This window comes from Mixophyes fleayi, chromosome 9, assembly GCF_038048845.1.
Source record: "Mixophyes fleayi isolate aMixFle1 chromosome 9, aMixFle1.hap1, whole genome shotgun sequence".
NCBI lineage: Eukaryota > Metazoa > Chordata > Amphibia > Anura > Limnodynastidae > Mixophyes > Mixophyes fleayi.
In genome coordinates, this window is record NC_134410.1 from 32,201,667 (window position 1) to 32,218,394 (window position 16,728).

General features: G+C 38.8%; 1 protein-coding gene across 1 annotated transcript in view; it reads right to left on the reverse strand.

Moving 5' to 3' along the window:
- Positions 1-6,676: 6,676 nt before the first annotated feature.
- LOC142102379 (sodium- and chloride-dependent neutral and basic amino acid transporter B(0+)-like) overlaps positions 6,677-16,728 on the reverse strand; it is a 33,427-nt gene continuing 23,375 nt past the window's right edge. The window contains exons 9-14 of the mRNA XM_075187226.1: positions 16,114-16,239; positions 14,769-14,887; positions 12,377-12,476; positions 9,627-9,736; positions 8,625-8,792; positions 6,677-7,288 (exon numbers count right to left, since the gene is read on the reverse strand). Of these exons, the coding sequence (XP_075043327.1) occupies positions 7,136-7,288; positions 8,625-8,792; positions 9,627-9,736; positions 12,377-12,476; positions 14,769-14,887; positions 16,114-16,239 (776 nt within the window). The 3' untranslated portion in view covers positions 6,677-7,135. The remainder of the gene's footprint in view (positions 7,289-8,624; positions 8,793-9,626; positions 9,737-12,376; positions 12,477-14,768; positions 14,888-16,113; positions 16,240-16,728) is intronic.

Genomic DNA, 16,728 nt, shown 5'->3' on the forward strand with positions numbered 1-16,728 from the left:
ATCCCCAAACCTAACACTAAATACAGTGTTTACCAGCAAATATGATGTCCCAGTACAAATCATCAAAGCTCATCCAAAAAAAGCTTTCTTCTCTCAGAAAGCTGGAGTATAGTGTCTCCACAGTTAATTCTGTGAATAATGTAATGAAGTCCAGAGTTTTGTCATTCACCTGATCTATCATGTTTAAAATGATAGATATGAAAGATATTTAACACATTTCTGCAAAAAAACAAAGAATCGATATGTACAGAAATGTATCCACGGCTGCCTATATATTATAAGCCTCACTTGATTTGTGAGTTCTAGGTATGGCTTTAAAGTTTACTGTCTTCGGGATTCTATACATTAAAGATATTGCTTGTCTCTTTGTTATCACTCCTCTTTATATGGTATCATCTGTGATTTTTAAACCATTCTTCTACACATGCAATCAATGGAGCTTCTAGACGGCCATTTGTTCTTCAAGATATTCTGATCTAGTTTCTCACATTTTTTGTTGTTCATTATCACAATATTGATGCCCTTGTTGGACTTTTTGTTGTGTTTTTCCTTTACTTCTAGCTGCAAACTGCTCTCCTTAGCATTACTTTTACACTCTGATCATGTCAATTATTATAGGTTAATTGCCGTTATTTACTTTTTAAACAAGCAATAAAACTGTGTACATTTAGAAGTTGGTGATTTAAAATGATCCTGATTGCATTTTTCAATGACCTATTTAACCATAAATGACTCATCCTCATCTTCATTCTCAATGTGCTCATCCACAAATCTGACAAGTATTTTTTAAGCATAGTTTCCAACAATCCAACAATGATTTTCAGGGACATGAAAAACATGTTTGCTGAGGGTTATAGTGCACCAAGATCAGCCTAGACAGAACACTGCATATGGAGGCAAACATAACTTCTGCAGATGTAGGTGGTGGACAAAGATTGGTTAATCAGCTGTGTTGACAAACTCCATCTGTAATAATGTATCTTCAGATTGTTATTATTATAGATTATTATTATTATTCAGATGATCCTTAGAGGATCTTGAGAGCATCATGGACTGGACAATATATTGTATACTGGTCAGCAGGGACTAGGCATCAAAACACAATGCACTTTGTGTTGTGGGCAACTGCAAATGCTGAAGACCTCACTTTAGATTTCATTAGGAATATTAAACAGTCTAATTCTCACATGTCTCAATAGGTATTCTGGAATGTTTAAAAATTGTGACAGTGATTTTCTAACTGGCGATTTTGTAACTGGTCCTCTTGCCCCTTAATACATCACTGATTTAGGAATAGCCTCAAAATAAGCACAGAAAATTGGTGATTCTAGCAAATGACAGTTTGATACATCTATCTCTGAGCCTCTAATGCAGTGGTGGGCAAAAGTCACCTGTGGCTCCCTAGTCAGCTACTCCCGATCCTAATCTCTGCTTTATCTTGACCTTGCGTGATATATAACAGAGGCAGAGGGAGTGAAGTGTGCTCTCCCTCCTTCCGCAGTGCAGCCCATTGTCCTCTTGGTGGGCCGCATCGGCCCTCCAACCTTCCAGAGTCGCCCATCACTGCTCTAGTGTCATAATGTTGTATCATAAGTTAGTTTTTGTCTAAATGTAATCTCTGCTTTATAAATCTTAAACAATATGGATAACATTTACTACAAGAAGGTAATTAATATTTCCATTGATCATCTCATATATTATTTTCTAGAGAAATATTGTATATTGCTCTTTGTAACTTACTGATGCACTAATATATATCCCAGTTTTGCTCCTTCTACAAGGTGCAGTGGTGAGTATTATAGCTACAATTCAGAGCAAATATTGGCAGCTGGTTATATTTTGTAACTAATCTACTTAGATAGGACTGACTCACAAAATTAATTATATACCATACTCTCTATGTTCTAAGTACATAGAGCTCCAGTGTTCTGTTTCTGCAGCAGAGTGACGTCATATTGTAATATTTAGTTATCATGTATAAAACTGCTCTGTTTAAAAATGGACCAGAGCCGCCCTCTGCCACCTCATCGGTGACAGGGAGCAGGGAAGAGAGCGGTGTAACATTCTGCATAGTAATATACTCATTAGGCAAGCACACCCTCAGTCTGTCCTAATTCTTCTTCCAGGCTCCTCCCACCCCCCACCCCCTTCCCCGGAAGCAGACAGGAAGGACACAGTGGAAATGCCCCACACTCTCCTCCATATTATCATTACATAAACTTCAACATTTCATACTTGCCTACTCTCCCGTAATGTCCGGGAGACTCACGAATTCCAGGTAGGTCTCCCAGACTTCCGGGAGAGCAGGCAATTCTCCTGCATCCTGCCCCCGACGACCCCAATGACGAGATTCACCACAAAAATGCGCCATTTGGGCTCCACCCCAGCCACAAAATGACGATTTCGCACCAGGGGCGGGGTCAAAGCACACGCTGTACTGATTTTCACAGGGGCAAGGTTGGGTGGTATACAGGCATACAGGTTTCAGTGGTCTTTTCTGAGGTGGGGTGGGGAGATTTTGTTGGTAATATTCAAAACTGGTTAACACTTTTGGGGTTTTATACATGTAGTTTGTAGAATGAAAGTCTTTGGTATTCCTTTTATATTTTACATTCTTAAGAATGTTATCCTATCATCTTTAATATGCTGTGAAAACTAAACTGGTACACAGAACCATGACTGGAGGTTTTACTGTTGAAATGTTATACAGGTTTGGTCTACATAACAGGATAACAGCGCCCTCTGTAGATAATGAGGAAGCAGTAAACACTCTTGTAACTTATATCTTGTATCAGAGGAAATTTGAGGAAAAACTACTTCACAGAAAGGGTAGTGGATATATGGAATAACCTTCCATCAGAGGTGGTAGAGGCTAATACAGTAGAGCAATGTAAACATGCTCAGGATAAACATAAGGATATTCTTACAAAGATTAAAGGACCAAATAGAGTTTGAGGTTACGATAGGTTAATAAAAAAAATGGGCAGACTAGATGGGCCAAGTGGTTCTTATCTGCCGTCAAATTCTATGTTTCTATCAGTGATACCTTGAAAATTGTTTTAAAAGCAAATTGCATATTGTATGTTACATAATATATTTGCTCATAGATGTACAGATTATTAAAGTTCCCAATGTGTACATTTAATGATTAACTTCACTGTCTCACTATTTTGGAGGGCAGTTCCATATGTTCCATATGTTTCATATTATTTATCTGATTCAGCACCCGCTTACTCTGAGTCAAGAAACACCATCTCTACCATACTCGGACCCCACATCTGTATACTATTATACATGGCATGGGGTCTGGCTATTGCCGCTTTAAAACCGGCACTTTTACTCTGTCTATGCTAAGTGACGTAATTTCCTACTGTACCTGTTTAGCCCATTCGGAGATTACAGTGCCCGGTCATTTAAACCTTCGGAAAAAGTTAATATCTGTTATATAGTAATTAGTGTTTTTATTATTATCGCCCTTATACAAATCGTTTTGTCACTTTGTTTAAAAGTACGTCGGCTTTCCCATAGCCATTAACCCATACCCACCCAATGTGTGGGACAGTGTTTATTTTCATAAAATATTTTTTTCAAGGTGTGAGAGTCTTTTTTATTTAATACTATTTTTGTTGTTGTTGGTGTACTACAGGTCCCATTGGACCTTAGATGACAAGTGCCAGTATGTTCTGGCAACAATGGATATACTGGAACTTGTAGTTCAAAAATTGCCAGCATATCTAAGCTGTGTATGGCTGCCTGGGATTGCTGGGACCGGTAGTGAAAGAAAAAAATGCTGAAAACAATTCTTCAATTATCTATTACCCCAACACCAACTGGGCACAAGGGTTGTGAAGAACTAGTGCCTCAGCATAAGGCTAGTTTTTTAGGGGAGGCACATTTTTTTGCATGACCAAATCTTATAGGGAATTCAGCCTTGTACTGAACAGGCTAGGACTGACTGACATTATGACAAGGGAAAGTATGCTTCAGATTTCTCTGTTGTAATACCAGCAGCCCAGCCAGCCAGCCATAGTCTAGTGCTGGCAATGGCTTATGCAGGGGGCCACACATCAGCGCAGTCTGTGCTCCTGGGTTAGAGCACCTGACTTCCAACAGGAATATCTGTGGCTAAGTAGAGCACAAGTAAATGATGCACTTATTGTTCTTGACCAAGGCAAACCCACCCCTTAACTCACCCGTCCCTGTTCTACAGATACAAGGAGACACAAGTCAGAGATGAGAGAATAACGAGATATGGATATAGCGATAGATACACATTTTTTGTTTTCATGCACAGTTTTAAATGGTCGGTGGCTCAGCCCTATATACAATATAAACAGTATTATGGCCTATTTAACATTTTTGGGGGGCACCTTGGAAAGTAATATGGTGGCCCATGCCACTAAAACTTTATTGTCCAAGTGTATGGTTTTAACCATTGTGTGAATGAGCGGCACCCATGCTCTCAACCAGCCCACACAGGGGTGGCTTGGCTGTGGAACAAGGAGGATTCTGAATCCCAGACATGTACAATTAGTTTAGTGTTTAGTGCATACACTGTTACTGGATATGACAGGCTTAGCACACTGACTGGTGGATGGCAATGGCCTTTCCCCAAGCAGCAAAGTGGCAGCAGGGCCTCATTATTCATAAGACGGTGTTACAAGTGGCTGCCTAGGGCCCGGTGGGCCCTCATTCCACCTGCTGTTCGCAGTTGAAAGATCCCACCACTGGGTCGGCACCTGAAAGCTGTAGGCTCTGGGGCCACACTCACTGGTAGAGCAGCAGGAGCGCTCCGTCCTTCAGCTCTCTCTCTCTAGTGAGTAGTGAGCACCAGGAGTCAGAGGAGCATTTGCTGAGCCCTGTTTGGAGGAAGGGGGCAAGTGAGATAAAAGCTGTTGGACAGTGGCACATATGAGAGAAAAGCTGGTAGGCAGTTGATGGCGGTATTAATAAGGGATGAAATGCCGATACATGTGGTCTTTTGCATAAAAACACTATGCAAATGCGCAGAAACAAACCATACGCCATAGAACGCAGCAACATTCAATTAATCTTTGAGTGCATGGACCCTTATTATAGCCTATGATTACTGGGGCAGAACGGGGAGGGGACTGGACGCATGCACACAGTCAATGTATAAAAAGGGAGTGTATCATAAGTTCAAGTGTACGCCGCAGCACCTGATTGAAGCTTTGGGCATCTGAAAGGTTTTTCTGTTGAATTACTTGCACCAGCTACAAGTCTGGCATGTGTCAGTTACTAGTGATGACGGTTGTGTATACATGCTAGAACATGTGTTTGTAATCAGGAGCAACAGTAAAAATGCATTTTATGCACAGTGTACAGTAATAACATCCTAATAAATGTATTTTATGGGGGGAGTTAATTGTATTTGTTAATGTTTTGTCATTAATAACTATATTATTAACAGGTGACAGTAAACCTGTCACGCACCACCTTCATGGGTTTGTCTGGAAGTTGTTGGTGTACTCCTATTTCTGCTTGCAGGTCAAAACATCCAATATTGCATTTGCAGAGTTTCAAATTTTACGTGTGTAGATTCTCACATGAAGCTTTTTCTCCACCAAGTTTGACAGTCAATTAACTCTGAAAGCAGCCTTTCAAACTTAAACTTTAAGCATAAAAATGCTTTCATTGACAGCACAAAGAAGCAAAATAAAAACTCCCTATACAGCCCAATGCCTCACTTCTTGAACCCTCTCTACCCAATTACTATATCAAACAGTCTCTCTCCTGCAGTCTATTTGTCTGCAGGTCAAACCAGTTCTTCTGAACCTCTTCAAGCTGTTCCAAAGCCCCTCACTTGGTTACTCAGCTCTCTCTACAGTGCTGTCTTCTCAGGCCTCTCTAACCTCTGTCTGCTGAGCATCTCTTCAGTCCTTCCTCCTGCAAGACACACCACTCCTGCCACCTGCATGTCTTTACTGACAGGTGTGTAATCACACCTCTTCAATTCTATGGGGGGGAAGCCTACAATTCCACGCCTGCATCACCTAGCCTATAACCACCACAATATGCTGATTGTCCTACCAACAGGAAACACAAGCATTTTATATCCTAAGCCAGTGGATTCCAAACTTTTTCAGTTCAAATTTTGGAGACCTTAGGGTCTCCAAACCTTTTTCAAGGCACCCCTAAACCAAAATAATTACCAAGTAGTCCCCCACCTTGCTTACCACTGGCCCTGGCCGAGGCACCCCTGTGAGATCTCCAAGGGACCCCAGGGAGCCTAGGCGCACAGTTTGGGAACCACTGTCCTAAGCTCCTCCCTGGCTCCTACCTGATAGAAATATTCCGTCTGGAGATGATGAGAGGACACAAAAAGTGCCTGGCCTTGGCACCTAAACATTCAGGGACACCCTTGTTTTTCAATTGATATGTCCCCTTAGACGTTATTGTTTGTGATCATGTATCATCACCAGAAAATAACACGCCACACTACAGTAAGCATTAAGCTTTCCAGATTGCGGAAGCTATAATGCCCATATCTCCCCTGTCCTGACTCAAATAAACTCAAATAAACTTAAAGGTCAGTTCATTTAAAATGGTAGGTTGTCTAGTTTTCAAGATGTATTCCTCGTTGGGCTACCCATATTATTCTACACATTTTTCTGCATTAAATTCAAGACAGTGCAAACTAGAAAAAAAATATGCATTATCACTTTCAAGTACATATTTTATTATAAAAATCTATGTGTAAAATTTGTCTTTTTTCTGTGTTGGACAGGTGGATTCATGCCAATGCAAGGACCATAAAGTTTTGCGGTGATTAGAAAAGAAATTAGAAAACACATTTGCTTTTGATTCGCGTTCTTGCAATTTAAATAAAAAATTTTTTTGACCATTTTGTGTAGTTTCTTTGCCATATCAGGAGGTATAAGCAAACTATTTTCTGAAAATGCAATGTCTTCTGAAAAAAAACCATGTATAAGCTGTGTAGGTGCTGCATAAACAAATTACTGATGTTGATGTTGTAATGTGTCCAACGCAAAAAGTGCCAAAATAGGCTCAGCACAGTGGTGAAAAAGCTTCAGCTGTGAAGGAGTTAAGTAGGATTACGTTCACTCTCGATTTAGGTTTACTCCAAGCGTCAGTCATCTGTTAGAGATCCACATCAAAGATAAGCATCATTATCATATCCCATCATGGCGGTCACTGTTGGAATCTCTACTAAGTTCTTTTCATTGCTGTTGTCTGGCATGTGTTTGTAACGTTCTCCACGATGCTGAGTCAGCGCGGGTCCCCAATTGTCAGCTGGTCGACAGATCTAAAAAACAGTTATTAATCTGTTATGTCTCATAGTGGCTGAAGCAGAGTTGGATGCAAAATCGCCTGGATAAGATAAGTCATCATCAGTGTGCATTTTTACCTGCCCTATAGAAGGTGCAAAACCTGCGCCTCCGATCAGACATATACGCATGTTCTTGCTGGTCTGCTTGATTTGCATTTGCACGAACATGCCTTAGTGTTCTCAGCCTGCATTTGTGCGTCCCTCGCTGGGTGTAAGTGTAGGGCAGCACAGTGGCTAAGTGGTTAGCACTTCTGCCTTACAGCACTGGGATCATGAGTTCAATCCGTGATCATGGCATTATCTGTGAGGAGTTTGTATGTTCTCCTCGTGTTTGCTCCGGTTTCCTCCCACACTCCAAAAACATACTGGTAGGTTAATTGACTGCTAACAAATTGACCCTAGTCTGTGTGTGTGTGTGTGTGTGTGTTAGGGAATTTAGACTGTAAGCCCAATGGGGCAGGGAGTGATATGAGTGAGTTCTCTGTACAGCGCTGTGGAATTAGTGGCGCTATATAAATAAATGGTAATAATAATAATAAGTGCTAGAGTCACACAATGCTAATTTCAAACTATTTTTGCTATAGTACTTCTGAAACAAGGGGACATTGTGGCCTTTCGTTATTTTATGTATGAAAAACTGTATATACACTTCACTAATCCTAACCAATCTTATGATGAGTAGAATTAATTGACACCATCATTGTTGTATTTAAAGACAAAAAAACGTTGCGAAATGCAGAGTTTACGAATGTGTATACCGGCATTCTGTAGAACGGCAAACGAAAAGCTGAACACAAAGATTTTATTGTTGAATCTTTGCTCTTCTGGGAAACTACTTATTACCCTGCAAAATTCAAGTTGTGCGAAATTCTACTTTGCTCATCTTTACTCCACACCATAAATATATTGTATTTGTATAAAAAAAACATTTTGTTGATCTGGTACATAGTGATGTGCATCTTATGCCTGTGGCACCAAGGAATGCCTATCTGGTACCGAACTGATCCACCCATCAGAAGGTACAAGATCTGCACATTCTGTAACGACTGCTATCTTGAGGTTAAAATCTATATGTGGTCCTCTATATCTATATGCATCAGGCTCTAGCATTATAACCCCACAAAAATCTGATGTCACAGAGCTGAAGTTAGAGACTGGGGTTCCCCACTTTTAAATGCCTCCTTCCTGCTCTTTCTTTACTTCAAGTTAGTGAAGACAGTCAATAAAGAAAGGCGGCTATAACCTTGCCACATGGTAGGATTAGCACTGCTGCTAAGCTGTTGCAGACGGTTCCCTATGTTAATTGACTTACTCGTAAAATGTTTCCTCTTGCACGGATAAGCTTTACTACGGCTGTAATAGGAATCCATATCACACAGAAGGAGATTATACACCAGCCCAGAGCTGTTGCCCAGGTAGGATACTTTATGGTGCCATATGATGGGGATTCAAATGTAATTAATGACCACAAGAGGATTGCCTGCAGAAACACACAGAAGTAAATACTTGAATAACTGTGTAGTATAACATATTGTATATTATATTTTATACATATATTTATGTCCGAGTTGTATTTAGCTAGCAGGCATATAAATACCTTGGAAAGTACTGTTAAATGGACAGCAGAAATTGCTTTGTTATTAATTGGTTTGTATCCCTTACATAATCATAAAGAAGCAAATAGGTTACAGTCAGGACAAAATCATCATCATCATCATCATTTATTTATATAGCGCCAACATATTCCGTAGCGCTTTACAATTGGGGACAAACATAGTAAACTAATAAACAAACTGGGTAAAACAGACAAAGAGGTGAGAAGGTCCTGCTCGCAAGCTTACAATCTATGGGATGGCCACAATTAGTTATTATTTACTGAGTACTTTATACATTATGAACTATAAATTGACTATTATATTTTTACTATTTAAAATTGATTTCGAGTTAGATGAAAATGTTGCCTAGCTGCAAAGTTTGCAGGAGAGCAAATGATGAAACGCTGTAAGTGGTGAAAATGTAATCTTTTTTTTGTATACGTAAGTCAAATACTATTTACTCTTGTGGACATTTCAATCAATTCTCTACTATATATGACACCAGAATGGAGTCACGATTGTATATTTGTGTTTTTAGGAGCTGCTACTGCTTTAAAGATGGAAGAGGCACACCTTGCTTCCGGCAGCGACAAAGATGAAATCACTGCTCTCCATAACTAATTATGATAGGTATAATTGTTATATTTACCATTACATTTTTAGTAAAAGGAGAACTATGGAATAAGTGTGATGAAAAAAAATATGGGTTCATTACTTACCGTTAATAAGGCTGGTGACACAAAGTACCAACAGGTTCTCCAAAACAACCAGAAGCTCCAGTGTTTTTTCCCAATCATCATTTCAATGTCCTTAATGAACCGGTTAGCTCCTGTTACACAACATGACAGACTTAGGATGTGACAAAGATGTTAAGCTATTGGAACCTAATTAAAAAAACAATAAATACCGTCTAATCTCGCTATCTCATGACAATAATGACATAAAAGTCAAATGACCCCACAGTGTGTGGAGCTCATAGAACAATCAGTTCAGGGCACTAATTTTATGCATAGACTGGCTGACTTATTGGTCAGTGTGCCTAAAGAGCTGCTGCCACACGGACCCCTTACACCCCACACTTCCCAAACACTGCTCTTACATAAACACAGATGGGGAAGAGACAGAGAGAGAGGAAGAGACGAGGAGATAAGTGCTTACCTCATCTGCTGGTCCGTAGGACTCAAACATGTCCTTACCTGGCCTTTTTTTTGAGACACACACACACATATATATATATATATATATATATATATAATGTGTGTGTGTGTGTGTGTGTGTGTGTGTGTATATATATATATATATATCCTCCTGATGAAGTTCTACTGAACGAAATGCGTTGAGGCCCACATTGCACCTTCTGAGAACACTGCTATACTGATCTACCCTGGGAGTTACTATCTAAGATTTCACCCTTTCCTGAGCTTTTGTATGGAGCCTATAGAGGGACATCTATAACTACCACCAGGGATACAACAACCAGTGATCTCACCTGTATAGTATACAGATAAGCTTATATTTATTATCTATATTGTGAGTTTGCATTTTATAATTTCATCTGCTGAATAAATTGTTTGCAAAAATACTACACCATATGGCTTTCTTATATTTTTCCTAATGTTGAGCGGTGATGCAGCAGTTATTATTAGAACATACTGTTTTTACATCATACCTCTGTGACCGAAGGATACCACCACCCGGGATTACTGAGGAGCCTATTTACAGATAAGCTGTTATATTATTTATCTCTGCTACGCACACATCTCTACCAATATCCTGCACAGTGTCTCATACTGTAATATATGTTGACCATTTCATTTGCTGGTATATGCTGTTATCCACCTGCACTATTGATACCTTCGGAACTTTACGTTCTCTGGACCTTTTGGGCTTACTGACTATATATATATTAACTATTTGCATATACACCTGAAGGCGCCGTCCTTCCATGTTTTCTCTTTTGATATATATATATATATATATATATATATATATATATATATATAGTTAGATAGATATATATATATATATATATATATATATATATATATATATATATAGATAGATATATTTGCAGCATTACCAAGTTTTGTCACCAGATGGTGATAAAACACTATTTAGCTTTTTCTTAGTTTGTCTTTTAGACTGATAGTTTTGCTATGCAATCTTCTTGTGTATTGCAGCAGATGGTCATTGCAGTGTAGTAGTTCATGTTGTAGCAATGCAAAAATCACAAAATACTATACTAATATATACTAATACTACTCTGTTCAATTGCAAATCGTCTCGTATTTTATTTTTTTCATTATTTTAGACATTTGCCTCTTTTTACACTTAGCAGATTTTACACAAATTTTTCGTTGTTCCTTGAAAAAATTGTGTGTGTGCGTGAGTGTGTGCGTGTGTGTATGTGTGTGTATGTGAGTGCGTGCATGCGTGTGTGCGTGAGTGCATGTATATGTGCGTGTGTGTGTGCGTGAGTGTGTGCATGTGTGTGTGCGTGCGTGCGTGCGTGCGTGTGGGTTTTTTAACATTATTAATAATTTAATGAGAGATGAGAAATGTTCACAATAGATTTCCATTAATGATGTTTCCCTAAATACACCTATTTCCTGTGCGGTGCACACACAGCAGCAGGCCCACACCTGCACCAATTTTTCTTGCTGATCCACATGGTATTCCGCATGGTGGAAAATTTTAAATGACACCTCAAAGTCCTGCCTGCAAGCACTTAATTTCAACTTTTACATTCTTCTCCTTGAATTTTTATATTTTCACTTGAGTCTCCTTTAAGTCTTAAATTAAAAGTGTATTTATAACATGTACTGTATGACAATGGTATTTGTGTGCATAAGGATGTACTATACCCAGTGACCAAGTGGTGGTATAGACATTTATAAGTGGTGGTATGAAAATGTCATGGGAAAGTAAGTGAATGGAATTTGATGGTTTTACAATGAAGGCAGCAGAAGAAGTGGCGGTATAGCATACCACTGTATACACTCCCACATGGATGGTCTAAAGGTTGTACCATTAATGGTAATTAATGACCCCTGATTACTGGGATCTAGGAATCTTTTAAAATCAGTTTGTTTAGCACAAGAAAAAGGATCTGTGACAACGTTCTAACCCAGGAACATTCCCAAAAATGCCAACCTCATTTAAATATCTTAAGGGTTCATGCATGTGCCTGAACGCAATCAGCAAGGAAGGTCCAGATCAACCTCATTCCTAGTACCAGAAGATGCTAAATGATGCATCTGTTGCAGTTGCCACCATTGTGCCCAGATTACATAGGCATGTTGGATATGAATGGGTGGATTTACACAAAAAAAACATAGCATCATAAAACATAATTTGCACGGTACGGTTGTATTTTTACACTAAGTGACATTTATCAAGCGTATTGCAAAATCATTTCCACTCTATCAGTGACTGAAGTACATAGAATTATATTTTGAATACATCTTACCATAAATCCAGCATATTCCTGCTAACTCAAGCACTGCAGCAAAAAGGATGGCCCATCCGCCACAGAAGTAATCGATCAGGTTTACCCAAAAAATTCCTGACTTCAGAAAACAGTAATTATTATTATTATTATTATTATTATTATTATTATTATTATTATCATTATTATCATTAACTTTTATTTATAAGGCATTACACGGGTTTTGTAATGCCGTACATTAGGGGTTAAGGCATACAACAAAGTGACAAAATTACATCATTACGTATGGAAAATACTAGGAGAGATAGAACTGCTCTTGTCAGTTCTATCGTTCATTATAAATATTTGAACGAAAGCAGAATATTGAACATCTATGTTAATATGTATAATTTGCTGTTGTGCTAGGACACATTGAAAGAGTTCCTTGATTTTGCAATTAAAACGCATTGTATGTACAGTAAGCATTGAAGTCATCTTTACTTATGTAATTAATATAACATAAATGTTTTTAAATATTATATATAAAAACTAATATTTATATAAATTATATTTTAGTTTTTGATCAAATAAAGATTTTATGTGTTTTGATATGACCTTTTATTGCACATATGCATGTACAAATACTGCAGTCTGTTCTGTGTGTCTCCGTTTCGGCAAGTGCTGTTTAGGCAGAGCCTACTTACAACCAGATTCAACTGTATCTTGAGATACGCTTGGATTTGAATACAGTCGCAACATTAGTCCCTGCCCCATTGGAACTTACAGTCTAAATTCCCTAACATACACACACACAGACCGAGAGAGAGGGAGACTAGGGATATTAACCTACCAGTATGTTTTTGGAGTGTGAGAGGAAACCGGAGCACCCGGAGGAAACCCACGCAAACACGGGGAGAACATACAAACTCCACACAGATAAAGCTATGGTCGGGAATTGAACTCATGACCCCAGCGCTGTGAGGCAGAAGTGCTAACCACTTAGTCACCATGCTGCCCCAGTTACAGGATTGTATTTAATATATCGGCAATCACCTATGCACATACCTATGGCAGGACATTATTGGAACTATGTTAATTTTATTTATTTAATATCTTTTAATACTACCATTTATTTTTATATCTTACAATATTACTTTTGCTACTTTGTCTTTACCAACCACCTCCGTTAGCCATAAAAATAATATAGTAGGGAGTTCAGTACTCAGGCATAAGCATTTGGAGAGGGGGGGCGGGTACTGCTAATTTAAATTGTATTCACCCACAATGTCTAGGGCAGCATATTAATAGTTTAATGCCAGGTAATATTGGTCAATGAGCGAGAAGACACCAGGGTCCCGTTACATGCAGCCTTGTATACTATTGATTAGCTCCCTTGTCACCAGCTTGGCTGTGTATAGTAATGTGCAAGTGAATAATGGCATATTTAAAATTACAATATAAATGTTTAAATACATAATATATGTTTAAAAAAAATGCAAAAATGACAAACGTAGTATTTCACTAGATCCCCAGCGTTGTAGCGTTTTTGTGAAAACCCTGTCTCTCAAGTTCCACCTTCCATCCTGAATGGCACTGCTACCTGCCAGTAACCAGCACTGACAGTAATGACATCCAAGAGAGAATATGCAATGTCTCACCGGCTAATCCCTTTAGTATTACAGTAGTTATCTATAAGCAAAGGAAAGTAGAGGCCCCTGATAGTGTAATGACAAATAAATCAAGATGACTGTGCTGAGCCAAAAAGTGCTGACCTTCAAATGTTGTTAGCTACGGACGTAGGCATATTGCGATGACATGGATCCTAGCAGAATTACTGTGAAGACTTCACAGGAATGGCCGTAAAAAAATCAATTGCAGCTGACTTGCAGAAACACAGAACAATGCAATTATTTGGAAATAAGCAGTTCCATCGATACTGATGATTAATGTGTTTAGTGGTCTTGAAGTTACCACTTTTTCAGGTTCCATGTATATATGTTTTCTGAGAAAGTGGTAACCATGAAACGCGTTGACAAGACATGTTTTTGTTTTCAATTGATTTGTTCTGGGATGATCCTTTACATTGCTAGGATCCATTAATCAGGGTGCTTTCCTTTATTAATGCTTGCTGCCAATCATACTATGACCCCAGGAGGACATACAGCATTCATCTTTTGGCGTGAATGCTGCACGTTGTTGGTCAATACATTAGATTTTCCTCCACAATGTCTAGCAACTAAGACTGAGAAGAAACATTGTCAAGCTTGTCCTAGGAAGCAGTCCCTACAGGCAACTATGCAATGCGACTGTATCCATGTTTTTTTTTCCACATCTTATTTTTGTCATGGCTCTTAGTTGAGCTCAGTCTCTCCATCTTGTACGTCACAACACATCACTGTGTTTCACTGTTTGATAAAGGAAATGGTAACGATACCTGGGTAACACAGACCAGTCCCAGCAGGAACAGAACAGCACAACAGCAAATAGTGATAGGGATTCGTCTTTTCTTCATTAAATGAGGAAATGCATCTTGTATAGATGTTGTGATAGTTTCTGCAAAATACGTTACTTAATTATACAATTACTAATTATTTGATATTTATTCTAAAAACAGGCATGATAAACAGTACAAATAAGAATTCATGAGTACAGTAAGACTATTTTAGCCATGATATATATGCCAGTAGATGTGGGATAGTGGTTGCTGGACCGCTTGTGATTCTACAGGTGTGATCCTGCTCTGGATATAGCGTCCTTTAATGCTGGCAGTGGAGTAACCATCATAGTCACAAGTAATTTGTGATTGTGATGGTCTGCATGGCCAATGCCACATACATAACTGCTATGCCTTAGAGTGTATCCTGCCATCATTGGACTTACAGAGGCTATCAATGACATCAGGAAAGTTCAGGAACAGATGATCTTTTTTGGCCTTTTAGTTAGTGCACAGATAGTTCATAGTGGATACTGAATGCACAATATAAGACATAGAGGTGCTGCATATTATAGAATATTGCCCTATTGTTGCTTAGAGGCTATCTTGTGATAATTTAGAATGTGTTTACTCCTCTCCTCCCACTGCTTTCCAGATGTTGTGTGGAAGAAGAGGCAGACAAGGGGGGGACCGGGACTTTGGCCTGCACCTGGGCCTGGGAAAAAAACAGGTCCACCCCTGAGTGCTGAACATTAGTGATTAGACAAAGCATATTATCTACATATTGAAAATATGTAGCTGTTTATCAGTTGGCCAATCGGACTCACGCGCAGAGTGGCCGACTAGGGCTTCACCGCGCATGCACAAACTCCGACAGAGGTGTGCTAGAAATGCTAACACTGGCCCTGATCCTAGGGAGTCTATTTAATATCAATAGACTCTCAATTAAGGGCCTTTTCCAATTTATCAAAGTCCTCTGCCGGCCAGTGCCGCTGGGGAGTTAAACATCGTTCAGCAAAGTGGAAATTTTCTATCGCTGCAAAAATCTTCATAATTGAGGGGTCTTGCTTGATAAATGATAAATGGACCTCTAAATCTTTAACTCACAGTTCTTGCATTCCTATTATTAAATTAATTGCTAGAGATAATTACGTTGTTCTTCTACTAGTTTGGTAACTAATAGACAATTGTCCTGCTGTGCGTCTTTATGCTTAATGCCTCTGATTGACCTTGAGAGCTCATATTGAATGATCTAACAACTGGTATGTGTATCATGCCTGTTGTATTATAATACAAATCTAGTAAATGTATGTGAAAACTGTAAGTATTTTAAAAGTATTCTTACCTATGGTTGCAAACTGAGAGTCCAAACCCAAGGTAAGCAGCATGAAGAAAAACAGAAATGACCAAAGAGGAGCAATTGGTAACTGGGTTAATGCTTCTGGATATGCGATAAATGCCAAACCAAAGCCTTAAAGGACAATATTAAAAACAATACATTAGACTGAGTGCTTATTACAATCACAACAACTGCAACAAATATATTACTAAAACATACATCAAAATAAGGAGAGCTAACCAGTGGGTTTGCAATAATGTATATATTTTTTAATTATATTTTTTATTGGTGCTGAAGCATTGTGTTACAATTTAAAGGCAAAGTATATGCAAGTTGTCATCACTCACAGTTATAGTACATGACAAATACAACATGCAACGTTAGTATAAAGTTAGGGAATAATTTTCCATGGTATGCTGACAATGAGGTAAGAAAGTGGAACAGGTTTACAAACATTAAAAGTGGCTTAGTATCATACCACCAGAAGAGTTCACCTGATGTGGAATTTGAGGGTCCCAAGAGGGTTGACAGGATCTGTCTTCACCTTTTCTGCAGCATTGCATCTGCATGCTGCTTTGTATTGGCAGCTCCTGCCTCTGGGACAATATTGGACTTGTTACA